We start from the raw sequence: 14,230 nt of genomic DNA on the forward strand, positions 1-14,230 counted from the left end.
TTATACTATTGAAGATATTTCAGTGCGTGCAAAGCATATGGGGACATGAGGGGGAAATGTTTTAAGATTGTTTGTAATCATCTCCTCACTTGTGAAGGCCAACAACCCCATGTGTTGTTTTAAGTTCTTAACCTCTGTAAAACAGGAAACCATGGGAAATAGGAAATCATTATTCAAGTTTGAGATAAACTTTGAAGAGATTTATTTTTGTTGCATTTTATTTAAAGTGATTATTAAGTTGTGGGAAAATGCTGAGACATTTATCTTTTTTATGAAAAAGAATATTACTTGTTAAAGTCTTTGTAATTCATTACCTGTATGGCTTATTTTATACAGGCTTCTTTGTGCATCTTTATAAAGGGTGTGCGCAGTTTATGTAGAATAGGTGAAATGCAAATGAAAACAAGGAAATAAATGATTTAATATTTTCCTGAGACAGACAGAAAATTGTTTGTGCAATTTTTGAATATTTATTTAATATTTGTGCTTTTGTCATTTGAACAGCGATATGTGGGCAGTAAGGTAACTACTGTAAGGTAACAACGTATTTGTTTGGTTTTACTGTATTGTATTCATTCATGGGAAGGGATGACATGAGAGGGCAAGTGGAGAGGCTGGTGAGAGGCAGGGCCAGTCACCCTTCTGGGTTGTGTTCTTGGGTTTTTTGTTTTAAACAGTTGTATCGTTTTGTAACTAAAAACCTGAAAACCACAAAAGACAGATACACACACACACACACACACACATGCAAAATGAAGACATAAAACAGCATATACTCCCTCTAGTACACACCGCAAAAATGCTAAAAGAGCCACCTATGACATCCTCAGTGACAGACAGTGAATGATGGGAGACAATGCGGCACAGAGAGAGTAATGCATAGAGATAGACAGTGCGGTACAGGGATGGACAGTAAAGTATAGAGATGACAGGCAGTGAAAGACAGACAGTGAGGCGATAGGATGTTTTAGTCAATCTGTTTAATGAGGTTCTGTTGAAGGGCTTCAGATACAGTACCCAAATCGGGAGATAATATTACCATGCAGAAAATCCACATGACAAGTTTGGCACAGCGGGCACTATCTGGAGCAATAATAATAATAATAATAATAATAATAATAATAATAATAATAAAAGTAAGAGAAAGCTTAGGGCTTGCATTATTTTTATATTGCGGACCTTTTGGAACATAGAGTTGAAGATGGGGTATTGAAGCACTTAAGTGCTGAAAATATACTTGTAAATAATCGAAACTGACTCACAGTACGAGGAAACATAACCGTCACACTGAAAGTAAATGCCCCGCCATACAAATTTTGGACCGTTCTGGGTGTGTGCCAATTGGTATGAAATCATTTTTCCTTGTGTATTATTTCTCTTATTTTAATTAAACCTCATAGCATGAAGGAGGCAGCATGGGGAGTGTCGGATTGACGCTGCAAGAAACAAGCAACAAGCTAACACCAGTGTGATTACATTAACTACAGATGTTGTTCTATTTTAAACACTAGTGTTCATAACCATAACAGGCTAAAAAAGGAAACAAAATTAGATAAAAGTGTTGATGTAGCACTTTCATATTAAATTTCCCATACATATCTTTCTTATGATTTTTACAACAATGCTAATCGCCATCATCATCAACAGCATCGTCATCACCATAAATTAAGTCATGAATAAATTTCATTGTGATTTTAAATATCAAACATTTTCAGTAATCAGTATTTTAAATTATTGCTAACATCATAATCTCAGAGCTGCTATCATAATAATGATAAGAAAATAATACTTGTTCTGCACAGATTCTACACATCAGTACTTGGTATATTGATACAGAAAATAACAGTCACAATATTTGGAGGATACAGACAAGGGTGCGGGCTCAGGACATGCACAGGGGAATTTTATTGGAGGCATTGGAAACAGGGACTTTTTATTGGATGCAAGGCTTGAGCAGCTGTCACTCATCAGACTCATCAAAACACGCATACACACAAACAATACCTCCACTCTTCATCCCTACTGAAGATTTATAATTAAATATCTAAAGATAATTAATTTAGCATTTTCTTCATAGATATATCTTTTTTAAGTTACATTTTAAAAGCTAAACTAAGCTACTTCAGCCATAATCAGTAGGAGTGACATGCCTGGGAACTAAACCAATCAAAATGCTTGCTGGAAGACCCGTTGACCAATTACAGCACTGATCCAGATCCCTTCCACAGTGTCAAGAATTAAAATAAATAACACTTGACAGATAGACAGAGAGGCACACAGACACAGAGCCAGCATCACAACATCAGTTATTAGAGTTACCTGAAAAATAACACACACGCACACACACCACACACACATACACAAAAACACAAAATAAATATTAAAGATGAGCATGAATTTCATAACCCTGTACATTCTCCCTCTCCATCCTGCCTTCCACTTCAGCCAACAACAGTCAGTCCCATTTGAGGTACATGGCTGACACAGCGGTCTGTCACATTAAAGCACTGAGTAAATTAAACTCCTTCCATTAGGATAATGAGAAATGTTTCCTTCGGGGTGGGGGTTGGCAGGATTACATCAACCTCTTGGCACAAAGACAATATCAGCAGTACTCACAAAACATGCCCCTCTAGATTAAACAAAAATAAGGAAGAGATACACTCGCAGTTACAGGAAGGGGCTGATAGACATACAGACAAGAGCATGCTGAGGAGACTGAAGGACATATTACAGTGTTACAGTTACAGCACAGACTCATACACTCATATGCAAACACAGACACAAACATTCTCTCTCTCTCTCTCTCTCTCACACACACACACACACACACACACACACACAGACTAATAGTGTGTTTCAGTGCAGTTTTCTGGCTAGCTCACAATGGCTCCTGATTCCGGTTTTTGATCAGTGGTTTCAGTTGGACCCACATACACACACACAAATTGAGACAGCAGACGACTGACAAGACCATGGGAGAAAACAGATAAACAAATTGAGAGACTGACAGATACACACATAGTGTTGCCAACACATAGAAAGTGCCACATAGTGGTAGCCGCCTTTGTAAATCAAAAAGATTACAAGATTAAATAAAATAAAATCCTTAAGTAAAAAAAATCTGAGATTTGTGGGATCCTGAGGATCAGAGTGAATGAGGGCTTCCCAGCATCAGTCTCATCCTACCAACACCACACACACAGACACACACACACAAACTTACACACATACACACGCTCTTTCTTTGTTTCCTCCTTTTACACACATGCTGTCTGTCTTCAAAAGTCACTAACACCTTTGAATTTCGTCCTTGTTCTTTTTTCATATTTGGATGACGGTATTACTCCATAATCCCCAGATAGCTTAATCCCCGCAACTAGTTATATTCCACATTTCCTTGAACATATAGAGAATAACACAAAAGTCCTCATAGAGATTCTGAGGAGATGCCTGATTGCTCCTAGATCTGTGTACACTATAATGTAAAAAGCAAGATAAAGTCAACTTAGTCCTTAGGTGACTCTGCCAGCCACGGCAGATGCCAGAAAAGAAGGAAATCAGAGAACAGGAGTAACTGTGTAAAGTTAAGTTGCGCCTACATTCACCTGCCTCAAGGTGTCTCAGAGATTATGGAGCAATGTGGTCACCCTATCTGACCCTCCCCCCACTCTTTCTCGCTCGCTGCTCAGAGGTCTGTACAGCGCTCCTGCTTGCTGTAGTGGTCAAATTGACTCTTCCAGTGCATCATGTAGGAGCTCCAACGGTGAAACTCAACCTTCCACTGGCGCTCTGCCTCATCAATATTGTCTGTGAGCGTGGGAGAGAGAGAGAGAGTGTGAGAGAGAGAGAGAGAGAGAGAGAGAGAGAGAAGCAAAATCCTTGTGTAAAGCCCAATGTCAGTGAGAGATTTTGCTTGTTTATTGTTACTCTTCCACCCTTTTTCCACATTAATATATATCTTTATTCACACCAGTACCGATCAGACAAAGACATCACTCTTCTATAGCACAGGTACGAGAGCACAAGCCTGCAGACATGCTGTCAGTGTCATGTGAGATCAGTAGAGCGCCCAAAGAGAGCTGACATTGCAACTCATGTTGAATAAGGCTAATTAGCTTGGGATGTTTAATGATTTGAAAAAGAGTTTGCTCAGGTTGTGGGAGGGGGGTTTGTTGCCTACAAAACATTCAAATATAAGACATGGACATTCCACCCGGGGAGTATGGGTTTATAGTGAAATACAAATTCAAATTTTCAATACAATTATTCTGTTTAAACATTGCAAAATAAAATGACTGCACTATGAATTAAAGTTATGAAATTCAAATTCAATTTCTGCTGGCAGTTATTTCTGTTCATATGGGGTGTCTCTCAGAACACTGAATATATTCATAACCATAATAATAGCCTTCATTGGGATGGTTACCTGTATTACTGAAGCTATATATTTTTAAATGTTTAAAACAATTATCTTTATCTAACAATTATCTCTATGTCCGAATGTGGGTTCAGTTGAACTTAATCACCACTAATAATACCAGGAGTATTCCGGATCTTATTTAAACAGGATTATTTTTCTGTATTGATTTTCCAAACAATTCACTTCATCTACTTTTCAATAAACCACTATCTGTATTCTTTTGCAGACTGTTTGATGAAATACCATACCACCCATGTGAAAAAAGTTATTTTCATTCAATTTAAAAACCATTCAGTGTAACAAGGATAATAAAGAAAATCAGGAATGGGGCAAATACTTTTTCAAGACACTGTATAATGTTATTATCTTTTTTATTTTTTAGTCTCCAGCTAATGCTAGCAAGAATTGTTACCTGCAGTTTAAATCAGCAGGCCAGGAATATAATGTACAAAACTTGTTGTTTTGGCTCTCTACTCCAGCACTTTGGATTTGCAATAAAACAATAAATATGAGGTTATAGTGCACACATAATGCAATACCTGTGATATTGAGTAGCTGGGGCAGGAAGCGGTTCCACAGTGCACACAGCTGGGTCCTCAGTCCGCGGTGAACCTTCATTGGATCTATATTCAGGCTAACGTGCTTCTGCTCAGCTGCCGTAAAAACAGGCCACCTTCGCCGACTCTCCAAGCTGCCATCTGCATTCAGGTTAGGGTTACTGGAAGACAGAGAGGTTTATTCAACATTCAATCATCCTGGATGTCCTACACATCCGTCAGATCATGCTCACAATTTACTTCAATCTATCCGCCTCCCTACCAGGTTTTTACCCTCCCTGTCTTTTTCTCTGCTTCTTTTTCCTTCTGCCTGATGGTAACGTACACTCTTGCTGGCCTCTTATCCCACCCACACCCTGGATAATCTAAAAGACCTCTCAGACCCTCTATCTTTCCTCCCAGTCCCCGCTTCCCTTACATTACATTACATTACATTTATTTGGCAGACGCTTTTATCCAAAGCGACGTACAAAAAGACGTCCGTCCCTCACCCAGTGCGGGCGAAGTTGGCCCAGTATTTCATCATGCGGCGACTGAGCTTCTCCTCCTCGGCGGTGTAGTTGAGTCTCTTCTCCAGTGGCAGGCCAAACACAAACTCAATCTCATAACCATGGATGACCCCCATCCACTCTGGCCACACCAGGTTGGAGGCCCGGTGGTCAAACAGGTAGAGGTACACACCTCCTTTTTTGGGTTGATTTTTTAAGAGGTTTGAGACAGTTTGATAAGCATGAGGGAGAGAGACAGAGAGAAAAGAGAGAATTTGTGATTTTTATGTTGGAGCTTTCTCAAGAACATTTTAAAGTTTAATATTAGCGCTACACTCACGATGAGTGCAAGCCTCTAGTAATGTTTTATTGCTGCTTAATGAATGAATGGATTGGGAGTGGACAATACTTTTCTTTGAAAAGACAGAAAAGTGAGGCCTATTAATTAAATGTAAATTGTTACCACCAAAAAACTCTTGGCACTGCCATTTTAATGTTATCACAACTTACAAAAGGTAGGCTTTCAGACTAGTAACATCTAGGTAGTTAGTTAAACGTTCCCATTACTACTACTATTAATGTCATTTTCTTTGTTCACTTTGTCCATTATACAGTTGAAGGTAATTAATGAACCTCTGTGAGTGAATAGTAACTAATTATTAATAAACATTTTCTGCAACAGTAATATGTAAAAGCAACATATGGCATTGACAGCTAAAACATACGGTAAGACAAAATTCAGTATTATTGAAAATAAAAAGAAATCTGCGGTAAAAAACTGCGGTAAGAAACGGTTTCTGAATGTCTGTGCCACTTTTTATTCTAACTCACATCTTCCAGTCTTTTATGTAATTGAATTCCTTTGCATGCACAGATTTTTTTTTGAATTAATTTAATTATACCTGCATGACCGATTGCCCTGTCTTTCTTTGACTCACCATTTGAGTTGCCCCCTCCACTATTGATGACTGCTCCTGAGTTGCCTCCTCCGACGCCTGCCCCAGTGGACCCCCCTACCCCAGCCTGAGAGCGAAGGGCATTATGCTGGGCATATGATCTGGCAAAGTGCTGAAGGGGGCAGATGACATTGTGATCTCCCACAATGTCATCCATGGCATCCCGATTCTTCAGAGGGTTGTTTTCATCCATCCAGTCTGTGTACTGCAGCACTACTGCTTCCAGGCCAATGTCATTGGCATGGGGAACACTCATCTTCACACCCTCAAGGAAATCCTCTCGGGAGATCAGACTCTCATTGTCCTTGCTGAAGCCTGGGGCGCCGTAGAGAAGGGAGTATGAGCCCTCATCCTGGTTCACTCCCAATAGAATCTGAGTGTCCTTAAAATTTCCGGAGCTCAGCATAGCCTCTGGTGTGTCTGGAAGGACAACACCATCAATCACTGGAACAAAGGAGAAACGAAACAGGCTGCTGTAGGGGAGGACTTGCCACTCCTGTTCAATCAGGTCCTGGGGATGTCTGTTCCGCAAGCAGTCAACAATCTCTGTGTCGTTGCCATCCTGGCAACCCACAAGCTTGGCTAGCAGGGTGGAACGCCTTCGAGCTTCTGCTGGGCTGATGGTTGCCCAGGGGCAGTTGGGGACACCACTCTGCATGATGGCACGAGAAAAAGTTGGACGGCTATCAGGGGACAAAAGATGCATTCCTACAGAGGCCCCACCTGCGCTCTCTCCAAATATGGTCACCTGCTTGGGATTACCTCCAAAAAAGTGTATGTTGTCCTGCACCCACTGGAGGGCGAGCCTCTGGTCTAGGAGCCCCACATTTCCAGGAGCCTCTGAAGAGCCATGCAGGGCCAGAAAGCCAAAGGCCCCTACACGGTAGTTCATGGAGACAACCACAACCTTCTCTGTGTAGGCCAGGTACCTCCCATCATAAACATCCAATGAGGAGGAGCCACTGTAGAAACCTCCCCCATAGATCCAAGCCATCACAGTGAGATTGTGTGGCCGGGGGGAGGCTGGGACCCAGATGTTTAGGTACAGACAGTCCTCACTCATTTCCCGATTAGGGTTCCACATCTCAGTTCCAGGGAAGCCAGGATATGAGTTGTCCACAAACTGGTAACAGGCATTTGGATATGAGCTGGCATCAAAAACACCTGTCCAGGGTTCTTTGGGCTCAGCTCTCCGGAAGCGCTTCTTCCCCAAAGGGGGCTCAGCGTAAGGGATGCCCAAGAAGGCTGTCACATGACCTCTGTCTGGTACAACAGGCATGCGAATACCTCGGACGCGTCCCTGGTGGGTTGTTACAGTGAGGTCATTCTCATTCTGGGAAATGGATGGGGAAGGGAGAAGAGAGAGGAGGAGGAAGGGCAAGAGGAAGAGGGAGGCAGTCCCCATGATGATGTTTTATTTTCAGGGAATTTAGTTTTTTTCCTGAACTGAAGTGTTTTCTTTCTGCAGAAGAGGAGAAAAGAGACACAGAGTGATTATGATGTTAAATAAATAAGAGAGAAAAGCAGAAGAGAAGAGGGAAAAACAGGCTTGAAAATATAAAGGTAAAGAGAAAGTGGATAAAAGATGAAAACAATAATAAGAAACATTACATCAATGGAAACTGAATGATTATGACAAGCCCTGAAATCCAAATAACCAAAGCCCTGGATAAACAGTGCCTTTATTATAGCAAATCCAAGTAAGACTCACCCCGCTTCAACTTCAACTGTCACTCACCAAACCACCAATAAAAAAAAAACACAAGTGCACACATATTCACACACAAACACACATATAAATACACATGCACACACATGCACACACATATGTATGTGTGCACATGCGCGCACACACACACGCACACCTGTGTTATTGTTTGTGTTTAGTGGTGTTGTGTGGTTGCTGTGGTGATGGGATTAGCGTAGGGGGCACAGTAGGGGACCAGGGGTCCATAGACTGGATGGCAGCTGTGGCGTGGCTATTTCTGCCCCCCATCCCACTTCAGTTGTCTGAGGTTCTATTTTAGGGGTGTCATTTCTCTCTATTGGTCTCTCTGTCTGTATGTACTGCCTCAATTTAAATTCTTAAAAATAATTGTTATATATATCTGACAATGCTCCAGTAGAAATACTGACAGACATTTGTCCAAGCGCTAGATTTAATATGTTTACTGATGCTTTTTCATTGACTGTGAACTGAAACAGTCCCAACTATCTGAAATTTCCAACGTGGCTTCTGCTCCTGTTGAGAGGTCAGAACAGAAGTTCACATGCATGCACACAAGGCTGGCTCTAACTTTTGTGCCACTCTAGGACAGCACAATAGCAGGGTGGGGTGGGGTGGGGTGCGGTGGGGGGAGCTGTAGATAGCAATTTTGGACCAGGGGGAGGGGCTATGCTGTAGTTAGTGACCAAGGGGGGGTGTAGGTAATGATCACGGCCCCCCCTTTCCCCACCTTACGGATGGCGCCCTAGGCAACCACCTACATCACCTGTGCCTAGAACCAGCCCTGCATGCACATATGCAGTGAGCTTCAGATGAAAACGATTCTGTCCATCGTTAAAAAAATTGCATTCATTCACTTTTCATACCTTTAGTTTGTACATATAACTTGAACACTAATGACACTTGCGTGAAATAAATTTCAAAAATATTAAACCGAGAAAGGAAGTGTCACGACACAAGCCCAGTGAAATTAAATCCCTGGCTCCAGGTCAAACTAGGCACTCTCATGACATTGCTGTGACATTGTAACAATATCAAATCATATTGACATTGACACTGCAATTTTGCAGTATTGAGTACGACGTATCTGCTTTACAATGGTATAATCCTTGTGTACTTAGGAAAATAGAAGATTTGTAGAGAAAACTGTAGGAAACTGGGTGTTGGGGGTGGGGGGGTATGATACTCTGTGTGTCTCAATGGAGTTATTAATATCTGTAAAGACAGCTGAGGGGCGGAAATGGGGGTGAGGGGGAAGGAAGGGGGAGTTGGTGTCCTGTCTCAAATTAGAACCCAGAATCTGTGTATGAAGTTCACAGGGGGATCAATTTCAGTCTGGGATTACACACTGTCATATGCACTATCATATACTCACATATCACCTCATATGCATATACATATTGTTAGACTATATGTATGCAGTATCTCAATGTTAGATTATGTTTTCTCTTTGAAACATGCCCTGCATCATAGAGCATCATACAAGGACTGCATCAGAGGTTTTGTTTTACATATACAAAAAACAGGCTCCTTCAACATGCTTTCTATTTTTATTGTACCCAGACACTGGGCTTTAAACAAGGAGTCTCTGCCTCTGTCTCTGTCTCTCTCTCTCTCTCTCACCCTCGGAGTCAGGGTTTGAACTCTGTTCTTGTTACCATGGCAACCCAGTCTAGATAGCCTCATGGATCCTTTTCTCCTAGCTCTATATGATTGTTACCTACTTAATGATGCCTATAGCTATCTCTTTTGATCATGACTCATTCTGTTCATCAGATTTACTTCTGTGACAGTCACGTTCCTCTTACTTTCCATTTCTTTCTGTAAAGACGAATACTTTCTTGTATATCTGAATTTTTTTTTCAGTGGAAATAAAACAGCCCTCTGAGACTATGCATGTTAAAGCTACATACACCAGATTACTAATACTGGCTTTTAAAGAGTGATATTCAGTTATATTCCAATAAAATCATGATGTACGAAAAGGACAGAGAAAACACAATACCACTAAACTTATTACAAATTTGAGACAGACATGTGCTGCATACTTTTCTGTCCCCATATATCACTCTGTATGACAAGACAGACAGTGCATTTCAAAACACTGACAGTTTGATGAGTGGCACAGGAATAACTGGAATTTTCCATTTTGCGCTTAGTCCATCTAACATTTCACCCATGGACACACTGCCTGGATCAAGGCAACTGTACAGTGAACTGCTAAGTATCATTTGACAGTCATCTATTATTTAAAGTTCAGTCCTGCACCCATTTGCCCTATGTATATCTTATAATATAGCATTATAGTAGCAAAAACTAGTATTAAAAGTGACTGAACAGTTTACCTAGTATGACACCTGTTGATGCCACATCTACAGCACGCCAATAGCTAGTCACAGATAGCTGCTGATGCTCAGTCAACAAGCTTGCAAACATTAGTTGATCTCTTCCTAATACCAGCATTGTAACCTACTAAATAATTAGTCTAAAAGAAGAATACATTTCAACTGTAGCTACAATTTACCATCATCAACTATCGTTGTGTTTCATATACAAAGAACACTAGGCAACAAAAGTATTCTTTGCTATGCTTTGTTTTCAACTGCACAGGTAGCTTAGCTAAATTAGCAGCACAGAAGCTACGGATTAAAATATGGCCAGTTTAGTTGCCTAGACAACACTATTCAATAACCACTTGGCTAGCTCAACTCTCTGGGTGGAAAGCATGCAATTATAATGAAACAGAATGATATTGTAGGCACTTTTTTCCTAACAAAGTATATTTTAATATAGCTTGTCGGGTAAAATTTAAGTTGAAAACCTGAGATAGAGTTTTGGAATAGTTATCATTTAACAGCTCCCTCCTGGCCAGTTCATTAACATGACTTGAATTAACATACAGTATGGATGTCATTTAAACTATTGTGAACCTAACTGAATAATAGCAAAAACAGCTTAGCCGTCTTGTAGCTATATACCGAGATAGATGACTTGGCTAAAATGCCAAGAAAACTAGTAAACTTGCTACATAACAGCAGTTGTATGACCTTAGTGCTCCTATTATCTAGTGATTTACATTCTGATAAATACACTGAAACAAACCTGATTAGCTCGCAAAGTTCTGCAGTGCGCATTCAGTGCCCCTCAGAGTTTGCAAGAAGAGGGTATCTCAGTGTATTTGGAAGTTGCACACACACACACACACACACACACACAAGGTAGTTGTAGCTAGACAAAACAGAAAAAAATCCATGTTTGTATGCAAGTGTTTAATGTGTACGTGTGAGCATTAGAAATACATGTGTACGAATTCTGCAGTGTGTACAGAAATCTGAGAGCTTTTCATAAGAGGTAAAGCAGAAAAAGACCCAAGCAGTACCTGAGAAGTCATTAACTTTATAAATGAGTTTATCTTACATTGATAACAATATTACAGAATATATATTTAAAGAATAGATTTTATTCTGCCATATGATTTAAGCTCCCAGTTTACGTTCCAACTGATGCATGTCGATTTTGACACTTTCACAGGTTTTTGAGAAACATCTTCAGATGGATTCAGAGGTCTACCCAGTTTGGGTCTGATTATAACAGGTCTCAGCAGTAAAAAGAAGAGGGACACAGTTATGGGACAGGTGCTGGACGTAAACAAGACTTAATTTTAGGATTGGCTGCTGCGCGCATGCGTGAATGAACAACCTCTTAAAATACACGGGCACGCAAGTCTACCCATGATTTAGTTTTTGCTTAATCGTTGAATAGCCTCTACATTAGGCTGCAGATCCACATGATGTCATCTTTGAAATATAGAGCTCGGTCAAATAAGAGCGACAGTGCAACGCTGCACAGAATATTATGCAACACCGCCGCTTCATGACCGCGAATAAATGCTTGTATCTGTCCGATGCAATAATAACGGTAATATTAGGCCTAATAATAAATTTCAGGTCCCACTTACTTTCTATATTTCAATGGGCAGACATAAACGAATTAAGCTCAGCTAACTACATAGGCTATGTCAATATCAAAATAAATTAAGGGCACTGCACGGGCTAATCCGAATAGATGTATAAATTTCTCAGTGTAGTAATTTGGAGTCGCGATATCCTGAAAAATGTACGTACAGAAATGACAGACATGGTGCGTCTTCTAGCGGAGCAGATGCGCGCAAGCACACATTACACACATGCAACTACATGCAGGCGCCGTGACACACGTACACACGCTCAAACACTCTTATGCCAAATTACAAACAATCTTACGTCCATTCCTCTTTTGTTTTACACTGTCCAGATTAATGAGTAGCCTTTTTCACTAATACTCTACTTCTATTTTCAAGTACAGTTGTATGTATTTACTGTACCTGAAGCCTCCCGTTGTCAAACCGGCTGAACCTAGTTGTTTTTCCCCAAGGCTTGCCTCCCTCTTTTCTCCGTCCTTGAACTAGGCAAGCTGAAGCTCCAGTCGGGGTGAAGAGGTAGTGAAACAGGGTTAACTATCTGGGGCGATGGACACTGAAAAAATATAACGATTTATGTCGCCTCGTTTAGCACAGTGCGTAAATCACGACGTTGTGTCCTACTGCAACAGTGGTAGGGGAAGACTGCCCATAATAAACCCTTTACAATAAAAAAAACAGAGGACTCTCGCGAGATGTAACCCCCACCCCAGCACACACACACACACGCCAGCGGCTTTTTGTACATTCACCAAATTTTCGTTATGACACTACTTCACTTTTCACATGAGATGTTCCTTACCTTGATCATTCGTCCATGTTCACAAACGCGTTACTCAACACTGTCATTGCGCGGGGACGTCTATGTTATCCACAACTGCCTCCTTTTGTGAAATCAGTGGAAACTGTGTACGGATGACAGGTGCTGTTGAATGTTGTTACAGCGGGAATGCTGTCTCCAGTAGAAGTATCCAAACTGTGAATGGAGCAGAGACATAGCCTACTGGACCCAGTATGTGAACACCAGAACACCAGCAAACTACGCATGCAACATTGGATGCAATGGATGCAACACTGACAAACTGAGACAGATAATCTACTATGCTAACATACGGTAGCAGATAGTAACAGCACAAATACCACAAGTGCAGTATACAAATGTTAAAAAGTACATACTAACTCACAAACACAATGACACAGGACACAGACCTGCGTGGTAACAAAGAAAACAATAACCGAATGTGTTCCATTCCTCTTAAAATATAGTCTCTTGCTCCCTATTATGTTTGTATTCTTCCTCTTAGTACATAAGTGCATTGCACTTGCGCCTCTCATTTACTGTACAGAAATTCTGATAGAGCAAAAGAGAGAAAAAAACAGGAGTATGAAATACTGAGTTGAGATGGGGGTGGTTGTGTTCGTTACATGTTTGCAGAGGGAAGGGAGTGGGGTGAGGTAAGAGTGTGGAAGCTTTCCCTACATATTTGTAATTAAAGAGAGTGCACTCTCTTTCCAACACTACCTCCCAAGGGACAGGAAAATATATTGCCACACTCAGAGGACAGTTAAATTTCTGTTATACTTACAGTGAAGACAACAGTCTACAATTTCCTGTGTCACCAAGGTGATGTCCTATCATCATGATTTTCAGGCAACGAATGGATTGAATTGTGGGTCAAGAATGCTACCAATAAGTCAATATATCAATAAGTCAAGGTCATATTTATCTGACTGAGAATATCTGCCAAATGATCAAAATAAAATAAATAATTGAAGTGTGGAAAATAGCTTGCCTATCGGATATCTGTGGCCTACTGCCTGGACATGTACTGCAATTTAAAAAAAAAAAAACGCAGGTGAGACATTATTGTAAAACCCTCCAACTGCAGCTGAATAAAAGATCTTACAAGGTAGAATGTGTAGGTGAAGATTTTTCAAATGGAATTTGAAACCCATGGTTGCTATTTTTCGTAAATTTCTCATATCCTTGTTTATTTTGAAACCCCGTGTACTGACTGTACATCGTAATCAAATGTTGTTTCCCAGAATAAGTTAAGAGAATTACTGCTTGCATGATGATGTTTTCCCTCAATCTGTGCATCTCTAGTTCCAGTGTTCAGCT

At 40.6% G+C, this 14,230-nt stretch overlaps 1 protein-coding gene across 1 annotated transcript; it reads right to left on the reverse strand.

Moving 5' to 3' along the window:
* Positions 1-960: 960 nt before the first annotated feature.
* On the reverse strand, positions 961-12,783 carry LOC118223027 (acetylcholinesterase-like). The gene is made up of 5 exons (XM_035409075.1): positions 12,514-12,783; positions 6,407-7,886; positions 5,472-5,664; positions 4,963-5,141; positions 961-3,810 (listed from the first exon to the last, which is right to left on the reverse strand). Exons 2-5 carry the CDS (start codon positions 7,827-7,829, stop codon positions 3,689-3,691), a joined length of 1,917 nt encoding a protein of 638 aa, XP_035264966.1. The 5' UTR covers positions 7,830-7,886; positions 12,514-12,783; the 3' UTR covers positions 961-3,688.
* Between the last annotated feature and the right edge of the window lie 1,447 nt (positions 12,784-14,230).

The sequence above is a fragment of the Anguilla anguilla genome, chromosome 3 (genome assembly GCF_013347855.1).
Source record: "Anguilla anguilla isolate fAngAng1 chromosome 3, fAngAng1.pri, whole genome shotgun sequence".
Taxonomy (NCBI): domain Eukaryota; kingdom Metazoa; phylum Chordata; class Actinopteri; order Anguilliformes; family Anguillidae; genus Anguilla; species Anguilla anguilla.

Excerpts from the sequence above, each read along its gene's own strand:
- LOC118223027 (XM_035409075.1), bottom strand. The coding sequence starts at position 7,829 with ATGGGGACTGCCTCCCTCTTCCTCTTGCCCTTCCTCCTCCTCTCTCTT. Across the intron at positions 5,142-5,471 it reads GCCAACTTCGCCCGCACTGG|TAACCCTAACCTGAATGCAG; the intron begins GTGAGGGACGGA and ends TCTGTCTTCCAG. Across the intron at positions 3,811-4,962 it reads CCAGCTACTCAATATCACAG|ACAATATTGATGAGGCAGAG; the intron begins GTATTGCATTAT and ends CCACGCTCACAG.